The sequence below is a fragment of the Meles meles genome, chromosome 11 (genome assembly GCF_922984935.1).
Source record: "Meles meles chromosome 11, mMelMel3.1 paternal haplotype, whole genome shotgun sequence".
Lineage (NCBI taxonomy): Eukaryota > Metazoa > Chordata > Mammalia > Carnivora > Mustelidae > Meles > Meles meles.
Genome location: NC_060076.1, coordinates 63,298,413 through 63,314,006, shown reverse-complemented (window position 1 = coordinate 63,314,006; position 15,594 = coordinate 63,298,413). Strand labels below are relative to the sequence as shown.

The window sequence follows — 15,594 nt, the reverse complement described above, 5'->3', positions numbered from 1 at the left end:
GTTGTCTTCTCTGATTAACTTATTTTGCTTAGCATAGTATCCTTCAGTTCTATCCACCTTGTTGTAAATGGCAAGATTTCTTTTCTTTTCTTTCTTTTTCTTTTTTTTTTTTTAAATGGCTGAGTAGTATTTAACTGTATATAGATACCACATCTTTCTCCATTCATCTGTTAATGGACATCTGGATCTTTCCTAGATTGGCTATTGTGGACATTGCTGCTATAAACACTGGGGTGCATGCCCCTTCAGACCACTACTTTGTATCTTTGGGGTAAATCCCTAGTAGTGCAATTGCTGGATCATAGGGTAGTTCTGTTTTTAACTTTAAGGAACCTCCATACTGTTTCCAGAGTGATGCACCAGCTTGCATTCCCACCAACAGTGTAGGAAGGTTCCCTTTTCTCTCATCCTTGCCAACATCTGTCATTTCCTGACTTATTAATTTTAGCCAAACTAACTGGTGTGAGGTAATATCTCATTGTGGTTTTGATTTGTATTTCCCTGATAGAACAGGTGATATGGAGCATTTTTTCATATGTTTGTTGGCCATTTAGATGTCTTTGGAGAAATGTCTGTTACCGTCTTCTGCCCATTTCTTCACTGGATTATTTGTTTTTTGGGTATTGAGTTTGATAAGTTCTTTATAGACTTTGGATACTAGCCTTTTATCTGATAAGACACTTGCAGATATCTTCTCCGATTCTGTTGGTTGTCTTTTGGTTTTGTCGACTGTTTCTCTTGCTGTACAAAAGCTTTTTATCTTGATAAAGTCCCAATGGCTCATTTTTGCTTTTGGTTCCCTTGCCTTTGGAGATGTGTCTAGCAAGCAGTTGCGCAACTGAGGTCATAGGGGTTGCTGCCTATGTTCTCTAGGATTTGGGGTTTTTTTAAGATTGTAATTTATTTATTTGCCAGAGAAAGAGAGAGGGTGAGTGAGCACAAGTGGGAAAGTGACAGGCAGAGGGAGAACTAGGCTACCCACTGAGCAAGGAGCCCGATGCAAGACTCGATTCCAGAATCCTGGGATCATGATCTGAGCTGAAGGCAGATGCTTAACTGGCTAAGCCATCCGGGCATCCCTCTTCTTTAGGGTTTTGATGGATTCCTGTTTAACATTTCTGTCTTTCATCCATTTTGAGTCTATTTTTGTGTATATTGTAAGAAAATGGTCAGTTTCATTCTTCTATATGTGGCTGTCCAATTTTCTCAACACCATTTGTTGAAAAGACTGTCTTTTTTCCATTGGATATTCTTTCCTGCTTCATCAGAGATCAGTTGACCATAGAGTTACGGGTCTATTTCTGGCTTCTCTGTTCTGTTCCATTGATCTATGTGTCTGTTTTTGTGCCCGTACCACACTGTCTTGATAATTATAGCTTTGTAATAGAGTTTGAAGTTCAGGATTGTGATACCTGCTGCTTTTGTTTTCTTTTTCAACATTCCTTTGGCTATTTGGGGTTTTTTCTGCTTCCATACAAATTTTAGGATTATTTGTTCTAGCTCTGTGAAAAATGTTGATGGTATTTTGATAAGGATTGCATTGAATATATAGATTGCTCTGGGTAGCATAGACATTTTCACGATATTTGTTCATCCAATACATGAGCATGGAACATTTTTCCATTTCTTTGTCTTCCTCAATTTCTTTCATGAGTGTTCTGTAGTTTTCTGAGTACCAATCCTTTGCCTCTGGCTAGGTTTATTCCTAGGTATCTTGGGCTTTGGGGTCAGTTGTAAATGGGATTAACTACTTAATTTCTCTTTCTCCTATGTCATTGTTAGTATATAGAAATGCAACTGGTTTGTGTGCATTGATTTTTATATCCTGCCACTTTACTGAATTCGTGTATGAGTTCTAGCAATTTGGGGGTTGAGTCTTTTGGGTTTTTCCCCAGAGTATCATCTATGAAGAGTGGGAGTTTGACTTCTTCTTTGCCGGTTTGGATGCCTTCTATTTCTTTTTGTTGTCTGATTGCTGAGGCCAGGACTTCTAGTCCTATGTTGAATAATAGTTGTGAAAGTGGACATCCCTGCTGTGTTCCTGACCTTAGAGGAAAAGCTCTCTGTTTTTCCCTATTGAGAATGATATTTGCTGTGGGCTTTTCATAGATGGCTTTTATGATATTGAGGTATATACCCTCTATCCCTACACTGTGGAGTGTTTTCATCAAGAAAGCATGCTGTACTTTGTCACATGCTTTTTCTGCATCTGTTGAGAGGATCATATGGTTCTTGTCCTTTCTTATGTTAATGTGATGTGTCACATTGATTGATTTGCAGATATTAAACCAACCTAGCAGCCCAAGAATAAATCCACCTTGGTTGTGGTGAATAATCCTTTTAATGTACTGTTGGAATCCTATTGGCTAATATCTGTGAGAATTTCTGCTTCCATGTTCATCAGGGATATTAGTCTGTAACTCTTTTCGGTGGGATCTTTGTCTGGTTTTGGGATAAAAGTAGTGCTGACCTCATATAAAGAGTTTGAATGTCTTCCTTCCATTTCTATTTTTTGGAAGTTTCAAAAGAATTAGAATTCCCCTGGGGAGCCATCTAGCCCTGGGCTTTTGTTTGTTGGGAGATTTTTGATTACTGCTTCAATTTCCTTGCTGGCTATGGGTCTGTTCAGGTTTTTCTATTCTTCCTGTTTGAGTTTTGGTAGTTTATACATTTCTAGGAATGCATTCATTTCTTCCAGATTGCCTGACTTGTTGGCATATAGTTGCTCCTAATATGTTTTTATAATTGTATTTCTGCAGTGTTGGTTGTGATATCTCCTCTTTTATTCACGATTTTATTTATTTCAGTCCTTTTCTTTTTGATAAGTCTGGCCAGGGACTCCCCAGTTATTGTAGATGTGCCTGTAATAGTACTTAATGATTATTAAATGCTTAATATATGCAGATACCAACAAACTGCTTTATATGGATTATTGTATTTAATCCTTTGAGGTTAATAAGTAGAACCAGGCACTAGGGTTAAATATACTGCCTGAAGCCTATACTACTTCCATTAAATAGTCTTAGCTACAAAACAAAATCATTAGAAAAAAGACTGGGAAGAACATACCCAAAATAATAATAAACTTTTTCATGTCATACTAAGAAGTTTTTTCTTCTTAAGCTGTGGAGTGTTGCTGGCGTGCAGGGTTAAGTTAAGGGATATCACACTCAGAAATACAGGCATACTTCAGATGTAGTACAGGTTTCAGACCATTACATTAAGTAAATACCACAATAAGGCAAGTCAGATGAATTTTTTTGCTTCCCAGTGCATGTAAAAGTTATGTTTACACATGATGTTGTAGTCTATTAAGTGTGCAGTAACATTGTTTCTAAAAAAATACATATGATACTTTAAAAATACTTAATTGCTTCAAATACTAGCCATCATCTGAGCTTTCAGCAAATCTTAATCACTGATTGCAGATCACCCTAACAATATAATAATGAAAAAGTGTGAAATACTGCAAGAATTACGAAAATGTGACGCAGAGACAGAAAGTGAGCAAATGCTGTTGGAAAAATCGCACCAATGGACATGCTCAACACTGTTGCCATAGATCTTCAATTTGTAAAAAACACAGTATCTGAAGTGCCATAAAATGAGGCGTGCCTGTAATAACATCACAGTTGGGTAGCTGGTATTATTGTGAAGAATAGATTGTTTTCCATTCTTTTGGCTTCTCCCCACTTGTTGAGAAGGTTGTTATTATATTACCACAGAAACTATAAGAATGGGAGAAGCAAAGGGATCTAACTTCTTCCTTTTACCCCCTCCTTCTCCCTCGCATGGTCACAAGCTGTATTTTACCATCTATTCAACAGTAATTATATTTCCTCTAAAGTCTCATAGATTTTGTCTCATGTATTTTTCTTCCCTTTTGTTTCTGTGGAGGATAGTTCCTATCTCTCTAAAATGCAGACCCTTTTACCTGTCCTCACAGTTCCAAAACCCTTTGCCTTTTCAGGAATTTCATTTCTATAGGTAATTCTCACATTGCCAGTACTGGGTCATTTCATTAGTATCCTGGAATCTGTTCAGTCTTCCAAATAGACACTCCCCTTCCCTTGATCCAATTTCTTTGCTTCCTTTATAGCAAAGCTTCTGAAGAGCTATCTTCATTGATGATTTCTGTTTTCTCTTGTCTTGTTTGCTTTAGCTCTCCAGTTGGACTTTCCTTCCCACAACTCCACTACATTTATGTTAGGCTCAAAGACACTTTCCACGTTGCAAAATCCAATGGTCACTTCTAAGTCCTCTCCTTACTTGTACTTCTCAGCTCTGTTTTTATAGATTGTGTGATACCATATGACCTACTTTTCATTGTACCTCACTTGGCCTTTCCGTATCTATCAGATTTAAGAGTTTTCCAAAGCACTGCTCACTTGCTTTTTTTGTCTTCATGCTTGCTTCTTAGATGACCTCATCTGATCATGAGACTTTAAATACTGAGCCAGTGGTTCTAAATTTTCAATATCTTTCTATCTAATCTTCCCTGGGTTGTATATTCCTGTATTCATTCAATTGTTTACTTGATGGACATCACAAAATTAGGCCAAATGGAGATCTTGATTTCCATAAACACACCCCTAAAATCCTGCTCTTTCCCCAGTCTTCAGTAAATGCTATAATTCATCTACTTGTTCAGGCCGAAAAGCTAAACTTCCTCTTTGCCCTCCTCACATATTCTGCATCCAGTAATACATGAGCAGGTCTTGTTAGTCCTCCATAATCTTTCTCTGCTCTCCACCCTTCAGTGCAAACTAATTTCATTTCCCTGAACAGTATAATAAAACACCTAGCTGGTCTCCTTGCTTTCACATTGCTTACCAACTGTCCTTTCTCCCACAGCAGCAGAATGATCTTAACTAAGTCCTGAATTGGTTTACTCCCCTAGTGTTGTCCTGTTGGACTTAGATGGCATGAGCTTAGGTTTTATTCTGACATGGCCCTGCCTGCTCTATAACCTCATTGCTTATCTCTGTGCAGTTTATTTTGCTAAACTTGGGATTTACCCACTTTTATGTTTTTCAAGGCATACTACACTTCTTATGCCTTAGGACTTGTATACTTAATGTGTTTTTGCCCAGAATGCATTCCCTGGCTTCTTCATAGGACTGACCCCCTTTGGTCTCAGCTGGACTTTCACTAGAAAATAACTATCGAGAAATCACAACCAACACCGAAGAAATACAAAAAATTATAAGAACATATTATGAACAACTATACACCAGAAAATTTGACAATCTGGAAGAAATGGATTCCTAAAGACATATAAACTACTACAACTGAACCAGGAAGAAATAGAAAACCTGAACAGACCCATAACCATTAAGGAGATGGAAGCAGTCATCAAAAATCTCCCAACAAATGAGCCCAGGGCCAGGCGGCTTCCCAGGGGAATTCCACCAAACATTTAAAGAAGAAATAATTCCTATTTTCCTGAAACTGTTCCCAAAAAATAGAAATGGAAGGAAAACTTCCAAACTCATTTTATGAAGCTAACATTACCTTGATCCCCATACCAGACAAAGATTCCATCAAAAAAGAGAATTACAGACCAATATCCTTGATGAACACAGATGTGAAAATTCTCGCCAAAATACTAGCCAGTAGGATCCAACAGTACATTTAAAGGATTATTTACCACGACCAAGTGGGATTTATTACAGGGCTGCAAGGTTGGTTCAACATCCACAAATCAATCAGTGTAATACAATACATTAATAAAAGAACAAAAACCATATGATACTCTCAATAGATGCTGAAAAAGCATTTGACAAAGTATAGCATCCTTTCCTGATCAAGACTCCTCAAGGTATAGAAATAAAGGGCACATACCTCAGTATCATCAAAGCCATCTGTGAAAAACCCACGGCGAATATCATCCTCAGTGGAGAAAAACTGAGAGCTTTTCCACTAAGATCAGGAACACGGCAGGGATGTCCATTATCACCACTGCTATTTATCATTGTACTAGAAGTCCTAGCCTCAGCAATCAGACAACAAAAAGAAATTAAAGGCATCCAAATCAGCAAAGAAGAAGTTAAACTCTCACTCTGCAGATACTGTATGTGGAAAACCCAAAAGACTCCAAATCTGCTAGAACTTGTACAGGAATTCAGTAAAGTGTCAGGATATAAAATCAATGCACAGAAATCAGTTGCATTTCTCTACACCAACAAGAAGACAGAAGAAAGAGAAATTAAGGAGTCAATCCCATTTACAATTGCACCCAAAACCATAAGATACCTAGGAATAAACCTGACCAAAGAGGCAAGGAATCTATACTCAGAAAACTATAACGTACTCATGAAAGAAAATGAGGAAGACACAAAGAAATGGAAAAATGTTCAATGCTTATGGATTACAAGAACAAATACTGTGAAAATGTCTATGCTACCTAAAGCAATCTACACATTTAATGCAATTCCTATGAAAATATCATCCTTTTTTTTTTTTTCAAAGAAATGGAACAAATAATCCTAAAATTTGTATGGAATCAGAAAAGGCCTTGAATAGCTAGAGGAATATTGAAAAAGAAAGCCCAAGTTGGTGGCATCACAATTCCAGACTTCAAGCTCTATTACAAAGCTGTAATCATCAAGACAGTATGGTACTGGCACAAAAACAGACACATAGATCAATGGAACAGAATAGAGAGCCCAGAAATAGACCCTCAACTCTATGGTCAACTAATCTTCGACAAAGCAGGAAAGAATGTCCAATGGGGAAAAAAAAAAAAACAGTCTCTTCAACAAATGGTGTTGGGAAAATTGGACAGCCACATGCAGAAAAATGAAATTGGACTATTTCCTTATACCATACACAAAAATAGATTCCGAATGGATGAAGGACCTCATTGTGAGAAAGGAATCCATCAAAATCCTTGAGGAGAACACAGGCAGCAACCTCTTCAACCTCAGCCACAGCAACTTCTTCCTAGGAACATTGCCAAAGGCAAGGGAAGCAAGGGCAAAAATGAACTATTGGGACTTCATCAAGATCAAAACCTTTTGCAGAGCAAAGGAAACAGTTAACAAAACCAAAGGACAACTGACAGAATGGGAGAAGATATTTGCAAACGACATATGAGATAAAGGGCTAGTGTCCAAAATCTATAAAGAGCTTATCAAGCTCAATACCCAAAGAATAAATAATCCAATCAAGAAATGGGCAGAAGACATGAGCAGACATTTTTGCAAAGAAGTCTTCCGGATGGCCAATAGACACATGAAAAATTGCTCAATATCACTCAGCATCAGGGAAATACAAATCAAAACCACAATGAGATACCACCTCACACCAGTCAGAATGGCTAAAATTAACAAGTCAGGAAATGACAGATGCTGGCGAGGATGCAGAGAAAGGGGAACCCTCCTACACTGCTGGTGGGAATGCAAGCTGGTACAACCACCCTGGAAAACAACATGGAGGTTCCCAAAAAGTTGAAAATAGAGTACCCTACGACCCAGCAATTGCAGTACTGGGTATTTACCCTAAAGATACAAATGTAGTGATCCAAAGGGGCACATGCACCCAAATGTTTATAGCAGCAAAGTCCACAATAGCCAAACTATGGAAAGAACCTAGATGTCCATCAACAGATGAATGGGTGAAGAAGATTTGGTATATATACACAATGGAATACTATGCAGCCATCAAACGAAATGAAATCTTGCCATTTGTGACGACGTGGATGGAACTAGAGGGTATTATGCTTAGCGAAATAAGTCGGAGAAAGACAACTATCATATGATCTCCCTGATACAAGGAAGAGGAGATGCAATGTGGTGGCTTTGGGGGTAGGAAAAAAATAAATGAAACAAGATGGGATCGGGAGGGAGACAAACCATAAGAGATTCTTAATCTCACAAAATAAACTGAGGATTGCCAGGGGGAGGGGTTTAGGGAGAGGGTGGTGAGGTTATGGACACTGGGGAGGGTATATGCTATGGTTAGTACTGTGAAGTGTGTAAATCTGGCGATTCACAGACCTGTACCCCTGGGGCTAATAATTCATTATATATTAATTTTTAAAAAATCACAAAAAATGAAAACAAAATAACTCTATCTAAAGACACATATCATTTCTAATCACTCTTAACACCCACATAACCTTGAGATATTTCCTTTATAGAACTTCACGACTTCCTGAAATTGTTTTGTTGTATGTAGTAGTTTTCTTTACTCTGTACAAACATTTTGATTATATTTATCTCCAGCACCAAAAGAGTGCCTGGTATATCTTTTCTATTTCTCCAAATCATGTTGTTCACATATTTAACCTCTGAAATCATTTTCTCACCATCAATAGTATCTGCTTTGCCCCTAAGATCTCTGAAAAAATATAGTTTTAAAGGTTATCGTGTTGGGTAAAATCTGGTCTTAGAAGAAATTAATTTTTGGAAGCCTCCTCATTTTCCAATAAGAAGGGATTTTACTTGATAGTATTTATTGCTTTCTCCTACATTTTAATTTTTGCCATGATTTTGCATAAGTATATCACAACCTAACTGATTTTCTCAGAATCAGGGACTAAATTACATTTTTCTTTCCTCTAATACTAAACAAAATATCTCATAATTAAGTACTCAGAATTAACTGGTGGGCATGGATGGTTTTGAGCTCTATAGACTGTATGGAGTGATTATGAAATGGAAAGTATAGGCACATTTAATAGTAACGGGGGCAGGGGCCAGTTGATCTTTATTAGGACATCCCTCAAGTTCGCATTCCTTGGTAATAGAGGAACAGCCTCATCTGATTCTATAGACATATTTATACTTTGCTTTTTAAGTATGATTTAAGGTAGCTTATAATGATATGCAAGTTAATAGTAGGTTGACCAACTACAAACAGGCTAAAGGACAAAAAGTATAGACAATTAAAACAGAACCTAGGGTTAAGGCTAATATAAACAAGCATCCTTGGATCCTGTATATTAGCTGTGATGGAGTATACATTTTTGACTTTTAGAGTTTTAATAAGCAGTTTAGATGAGGATGTAACCAATTCAGTTGCATAGTTGAACATTCAGGCTAGGATTATCTATTCTTGCTACTTTTGTTTTAATAATAATTAATAATGAATTAATGATATGAATGAATTAATAATAATAATTAATGAATAATTCCATTCTCCAGGTTAGTGATAAGATTAGAGTTCATGGCTGCCTGGGTGGCTACTTGTTAAGCATCTCCCTTCGGGTCCTGTGATCAAGTCCCACATCAGGTTCCCTGCTCAATGGAGAGTCGGCCCCCCAACCACCACCCCCCTCCCCCCGCTTATGCTCACTCTCTCTCTTTCTCTAGCAAAAATAAGTAAATAAAATCTCTAAAAAAAAATCAGTTCATGGTGCTATTTGAATTGGACAGCTTTGTCTGGCTTTTGAACTGAATTTGAGATTTTCTGATATTATAAAGCTTTATGTTCTTTAAAGGAGTGATAAGTTTTATTTTGTTTTGTTTTGTTTTCCCTGCTAGCTTATCCATGTAAATATTTTCAAAAGTTTAATATTTAAATGCCGGCTGAAGATCTAGAATATACACCAAGTATTACCTCTTAAAACTTGTTCTGACCTAGAAAGGTCATTCTGTTACTGGCTTTAATATGGTATTATCAAAATTCCTTTTTCTTTTAAAGGTACTGTCCTTCCTGTAAAACTGATTCCAGTGAAGTTGTAAAGGCTGGTGAAAAACTCAAGATGAGTAAAAAGAAAGCAAAGATGCCATCAGCTAGTACTGAAAGCCGGAGAGACTGGGGCAGGGTAAAGAAGAAAGTCTCTTTTCTTCCTAGCTATAACATTTATGACTATAATGCAAGTTACAACATTTCAATACCAGCAGCAGTGGTGACATAAATTATATTTTCATATCAGAAATATTAACAAATAACTTTATTGTTTAAGTATGTAGTTGTTAATTTGCTGTAACTGTTAGCTATATGTTAATGAAATCATATAAATTATATATTGTTAATCATATAGTTAGTTTCTATTTTATTTTTATTTTTGGGAATTAAAGCCTTTAAGATTTGACATAACCAGTTTCTCAAGTAGCTTGTTTGTTGACTTGTAGGGAATGGCCTGTGTTGGTCGCACTAGAGAATGTACTATTGTTCCTTCTAATCATTATGGACCTATTCCTGGGATTCCTGTTGGATCAACATGGAGATTTAGAGTTCAGGTATGTTTTAAATTGGCTGTGTTGAAAGGGTAAAGTCGGATATAGTTAAAATTGCAGCAGTGTCAGTTTCTTTTGATTGTAAGTGGACTAACCTAGGTTTCATCACATGGCATTCAATTGTTAGAATGAAAGATTCTATAGGATTGATAGACTCTTCCCCATAGCTTAAGACAGAGAACCATACATCATGGAATTAGGCATCAGCTATGCCTTTTCATCACTTTGTTTTACTCTTCTAATAGTTGACATTATTGTTAAGCCTTTTAAGAGAATTTTTCTTGCTGATAATTTAATATTTGAAATATTAAATTTTTTTATCTTTAAAATAATGTCATTAAAGTCCAAGAAAGTTCATTCACGTGTTTTGTTTGGGGCTTATCCTCCTGAATGAGCATTAAAGTTGTTGGTCAAAGGAAGTGCCAGATAACCCAAGGATAAAATAACTTCTCTTTCCCTCTTGAAGGTTCTGTTGTATTCATTTCTAACTTCCTTTTTAGAATGGTAATTTAATCATTATAGAGAACTTAAAAGTTATTCATCTTCATTTTCTGTTTCTCAGAGACAACTACTTTAAAGTTTTAGTTGTTTCTTCTAGATTTACCTTATTTTTAAACAGCATGTTTCTACTGCATTTGTCTTCATTAACTTCTTTCTATAGGAGATGAGCATTTGGTTTAACACACTCTGTGTCTTCCCATCCTTGCAATGGTTATATTATAATTTTGGCTAAATCCATATGCATGTTTTATGACTTCAGATCTTTAAATATGGTAAAAAAAAATACTACAAATAAATACAATATAGCATTATAAATATAATGAAAAGTACACTTAGTTATTTTTAATTACCTTGGTTTTTTCCTTTTTCTTTGCTCCTGTTCCCCCACCACCACCCCTCAGTATACCTGTCACTAATTTATTCCTAATTCTAAAAATCCTCTTAATATGATCTTGGATGAGTTTGAGGTTGTTGGCCTGAGCAACTACAGGGATGGATTTGCCATTTAGGAAATGGGGAAGAGTCAAATTTATTTTCATCAGGATTGGTGAGGTTGGGAATCAAGTGGTCCTGTCTTCTGGAGTACCTGGTGTTTTCAAGACCTGAACTCAGGTTCTGATGCTTTTATTAGCTTCTCATCACTTCTAATATGTATCTTTCCCCACTCCGCTATTCAGGCTTGGATTTCAGCTACTTTCTCTCTAAGAACAATTACATGAGAGAACAAATGAATTCTAATACTTCTCTCAGGGAGTTTGAAGTCCACAAAGTGACACTGTTCCAGTGAGCTAAAATTGAAGATACATGGGAAGAAGTATTGAAGTAGTAGAATACCATGAGTAAATTTAACAAATCGGGAAGCATGTTTGGGTAACATTGAATAATTTTGGCTCAGACATACATGCTCTATAAAGGAAAAGTTGGAGGAGATAAGAGTTAAAGTGGGGAAAGTAGATAGGAGCCAGATTGAGAGAGGGTAATATATAATACTTGGGGCTTTAATGTATGTTGAATATTAAAAGTAGATTTGTTCTTAAAAGTATTTTGTTTGTGATGGGTAGAATGGGGTTTGAAGAGAAAAACTGGAGGCATTGAAAAAAAGGTGTTTATAGCATTCATGACTCAAACTAAGATTATAGCAATTGAAGTAGAAAAAGATATATTTGAGAGATTTAGGAGATTGATCAGCAGTATTTATGACCAAAATGGGTTTGAAAAATAGAGGAGAAGAAAGAGGCTAAAATGTCTCCTACCTGAGGTGCCTGGGCTCCTCATTCGGTTAAGCATCCTACTCTTGATTTTGGCTCAGGTCATGATCTCAGGGTCATGAGATTGAGCCCCTGCTAAGATTCTCTCTCTCCCTAACCCCCCCACCCACTTGTACACACCCTCTCTCAAAAAAAAAGAATAAATGACTCTTGCCTTTCTGATGTGGCTAGGGAGTAGCACAGTAATTGAAGAGAAGAAATAAGATAGGAAGGGATTTGGACAACTGATAAATTCTGTTTCACCCAAGTTGAGCTGTAATGATGAGTAGACATAGAATGGTATTTAATAATTATTTTGAAACTCAGAATTCTAGGTCTGAGCAGTTTTAAGGTTACCAGCTTGTACTTAAGGGATACATAGTTGGGAAGAAATAAAGTTGGTGAGCAAATGATAGAATTCTGGGTGACATTCAGTTCTTAGAAGCCTTTAAGATTCAATAATACCTGTGAAAGCATTTTGTAAATATAACTTGACTATTCAAAGGTATTTTGAGACTCTCTTTATTTTATAGGTGAGCGAAGCAGGTGTCCATAGGCCCCATGTTGGTGGAATTCATGGTCGAAGTAATGATGGGGCTTATTCCCTTGTCCTTGCTGGTGGATTTGCTGATGAAGTAGTAAGTCATGATACAACTTTTTCTTTAGAACCTGTCTTGATCATTCAGAAAAATGCAGAAGATTTTTCTAGCATATATCAAATCCCATTTTTTTTTAGCAGTTTTTGTGTTGAAGTGGTCACTCTGTACAAATTACAAGTCAGTTGGCAGTCTTCAGTCTTCACATGTACAGATTTATGTATATATGTGTTAACTGATTACTGCAATGAAAATACATTCTCTGTAGAGCTCTTCTTTTTTTTTTAATTAGTATTTTGGGATGTTGTAGATTGACATGTAGCCTTAGAAATCTTGTAGATATCTCTGTGCCGTTTACCCATTTCCCCCTCAGTGGTAACCTCTTAGAAAACTATAGTACAGTGTCACAGCCAGGATATTGATATTAATACATTCAGGTCACTGAACATTTCCCTACCACAAGTATCCTCATGTTGCCCGTTGATAGCCACACCTACTATATCTGCCCTCCCTCAACTCCTCCCTAACCCCAGACAACCACTAATTTGTTATCCATTTCTATAATTTTGTTGTTTCAACATTTTTAGAAGTGGAGGGGCACCTATATAGTTCAGTCAGTTAACCATCCGACTCTTGATTTCCACTTGGGTCATGATCTCAGAGTCATGGGATGGAGCCTTCAGTGGGGCTCCACACTCAACGGGATGTCCACTTGAGCTTCTCAGTTTCTGTCTCCCTCTGCCCCTCCCCTCACATGCTCATGCACTCTCCCTCCCTCTCTCTTTCTCTAAAAATCTTTTAAAAAATTTTATAGGTGGAATCATAATAGTCTTTGACCTTTGGGAAAGGCACTTTTAACTCAGCATAATTCTCAAATTGTGGCATGTATTAATTATTATATGAATAAATTATATGAATAAATATTATATGACTAATTAATTATTCCTTTTTATTGCTCAGTAGTATTCAATGCTATAGGTATGCCACAGTTTAACCATTCACCCATTGAAGAATGTTTGGATTGTTCCAGTTTTTGACTTTTACAAATAACTGCAATAAACTTTTGAGTACAGGTTTTTTTTAAATAAATATAAGTCTTCATTTTTCTGTGATAAATACCTAGAAGTGCATTGTTGGGTTATATGGTAATTGCATGTTTAGTTTTTTAAGAAACTGCCAGACTGTTTTCCAGAGTGACTATACCACTTTGCATTTCTATTAGCAGTGTGTAAAGAAGTGATCCAGTTTCTCTGCATTCTTGCCAGCATGCAGTGTTGTTGCTTTGTTTTACTTTAGCCACTCTGATAGGTATCTCCCTAATGGCCGATGATGATATATCTTCAGGTCATTTGCCCATTTTCTAACTGAATCATAGTTGGGAGTTTTTGCTGTTGATTGAATATGTAGTTTGCAGGTATTTTCTCCCAGTCTCTTTGGTTTATTTTAGCTATGTATGTTTTCAGACAAAGGTAGAAAAGCTTGCCATATTTCTAACAGGCAGATTTGGCAGTATATTTACACTAGTATGGCAAAAGAAGCTGAAGATGGAAATATGCAGGGTAATTATTTGAGTACTCATTTTAACATGCCTATTTTTAAGCTGTATTTTTCAGAAATACAAAGGATGTTGTATAGTTTACTATAGTTGGCACTTAGATTTTTTTTTTTTTAAGGCTCTGTAAGAAAACAAGCCAGCTAAAAGTAGAATCTTTTTAACATTTTTTTTAGAATCTAGCCCGTTGTGTTTGATCTGGGCTCTGACATTTGTGTGTGAGACCTTGGCCTAATTATTTTACTTCAGCAAATCTCAGTTTCCCCATGAGTAAAATAGAAAAAAATAGTACCACCATCTTATATCAAAATTATTGATTTTTTTTAAGATTTTATTTATTTATTTGACAGATCACAAGTAGGCAGAGAGGCAGACAGAGAGAAGAAGGGAAGCAGGCTCCTTGCTGAGCAGAGCCCAATGCGTGACTTAATTCCAGGACCCTGGAACCATGACCTAAGCCGAAGGCAGAGGCTTTTTAACCCACTGAGCCACCCAGGCACCTGCAAAATTATTGATTTTAAATGAGGTCATTTATGTAGTCTTAGCATATAACAAGGATTGTTAACATATAACATATTGTATTAGCTATAGCAAAGTTTATCTTAAATATAAAAAACATAAACATGTAGCGGTGAAAACAAGTGCCAAGTTGTATTAGGATGGTTATTACTACTTCCTCTTCTCTTCTTTTGAATATAGTTACCAGTCAAACATTAAACATTTGTTGAGAAAAGTACTGATGAGCCACTAATTATGTGTCTTAAGCAATTAAATAATTCAGTCTGTTAAATAATGTAAGGAATAATTCATTTTGGAGCTAAAAAACATGGGTTTAGATCAACAGCTAAGATATATTTGGAGATGTTAATATGTTTTATAAACCTTTTTAATCTTTTGATCTCTTATTGCAGGCAGGTCGAATCTACAGAAATAGGTGGAGGAAACCTGAATAAACTTTTCTTATTTGAGAAAATTGTTTTGAAATCTTTAAGCATACCATTCATGTAGTGCATAATCTTTGGTATGTCCAGATGAATGGACATGAAACTACTGAATACCTATTGATAAACTAGTTACTATTTTAGTCTAGTAGCCTGAGAATCAAATGCTAGTTTTCGTGCCTTGTGTTAGGGTAACCCCACTTGAAGAATAAGAACTCAGAAAGATGATGCTCAGTGACCAGGAACAGATTTTGGAACCAAACTGGGTTGGTGTCTGGTGCCATCTCTTACTAGTTAAGTGACCTTAGGCAAGTTAATGAACCTCTGCCTCATCTATAAAGTAAGGCTTTAAAAAAATACTTCGTAGGGTTCATGTTTAGTCTAACTTCTCTCTCTCGCTCTCACACACACACAGAGTAAATGCTAGGTAAGTGTTATCAGCAATAAAGTGGCAGGTAGTACCCAGTTTTGCAAACATGTAAGGGGTATTTTGAGAGAAACTGGCAGAGATTGAAGCTGTATACTAGATAGCTTTGAATTAAGGAATCATAAAAGGTGTCTGGGAAAAGT

General features: G+C 36.4%; 1 protein-coding gene across 1 annotated transcript in view; it reads left to right on the top strand.

The window, feature by feature from the left end:
• UHRF2 (ubiquitin like with PHD and ring finger domains 2) overlaps positions 1 to 15,594 on the top strand; it is an 86,263-nt gene that overhangs the window by 56,749 nt on the left and 13,920 nt on the right. Inside the window, exons 7-9 of the mRNA XM_046022490.1 lie at positions 9,649 to 9,772; positions 10,083 to 10,190; positions 12,469 to 12,573. Of these exons, the coding sequence (XP_045878446.1) occupies positions 9,649 to 9,772; positions 10,083 to 10,190; positions 12,469 to 12,573 (337 nt within the window). The remainder of the gene's footprint in view (positions 1 to 9,648; positions 9,773 to 10,082; positions 10,191 to 12,468; positions 12,574 to 15,594) is intronic.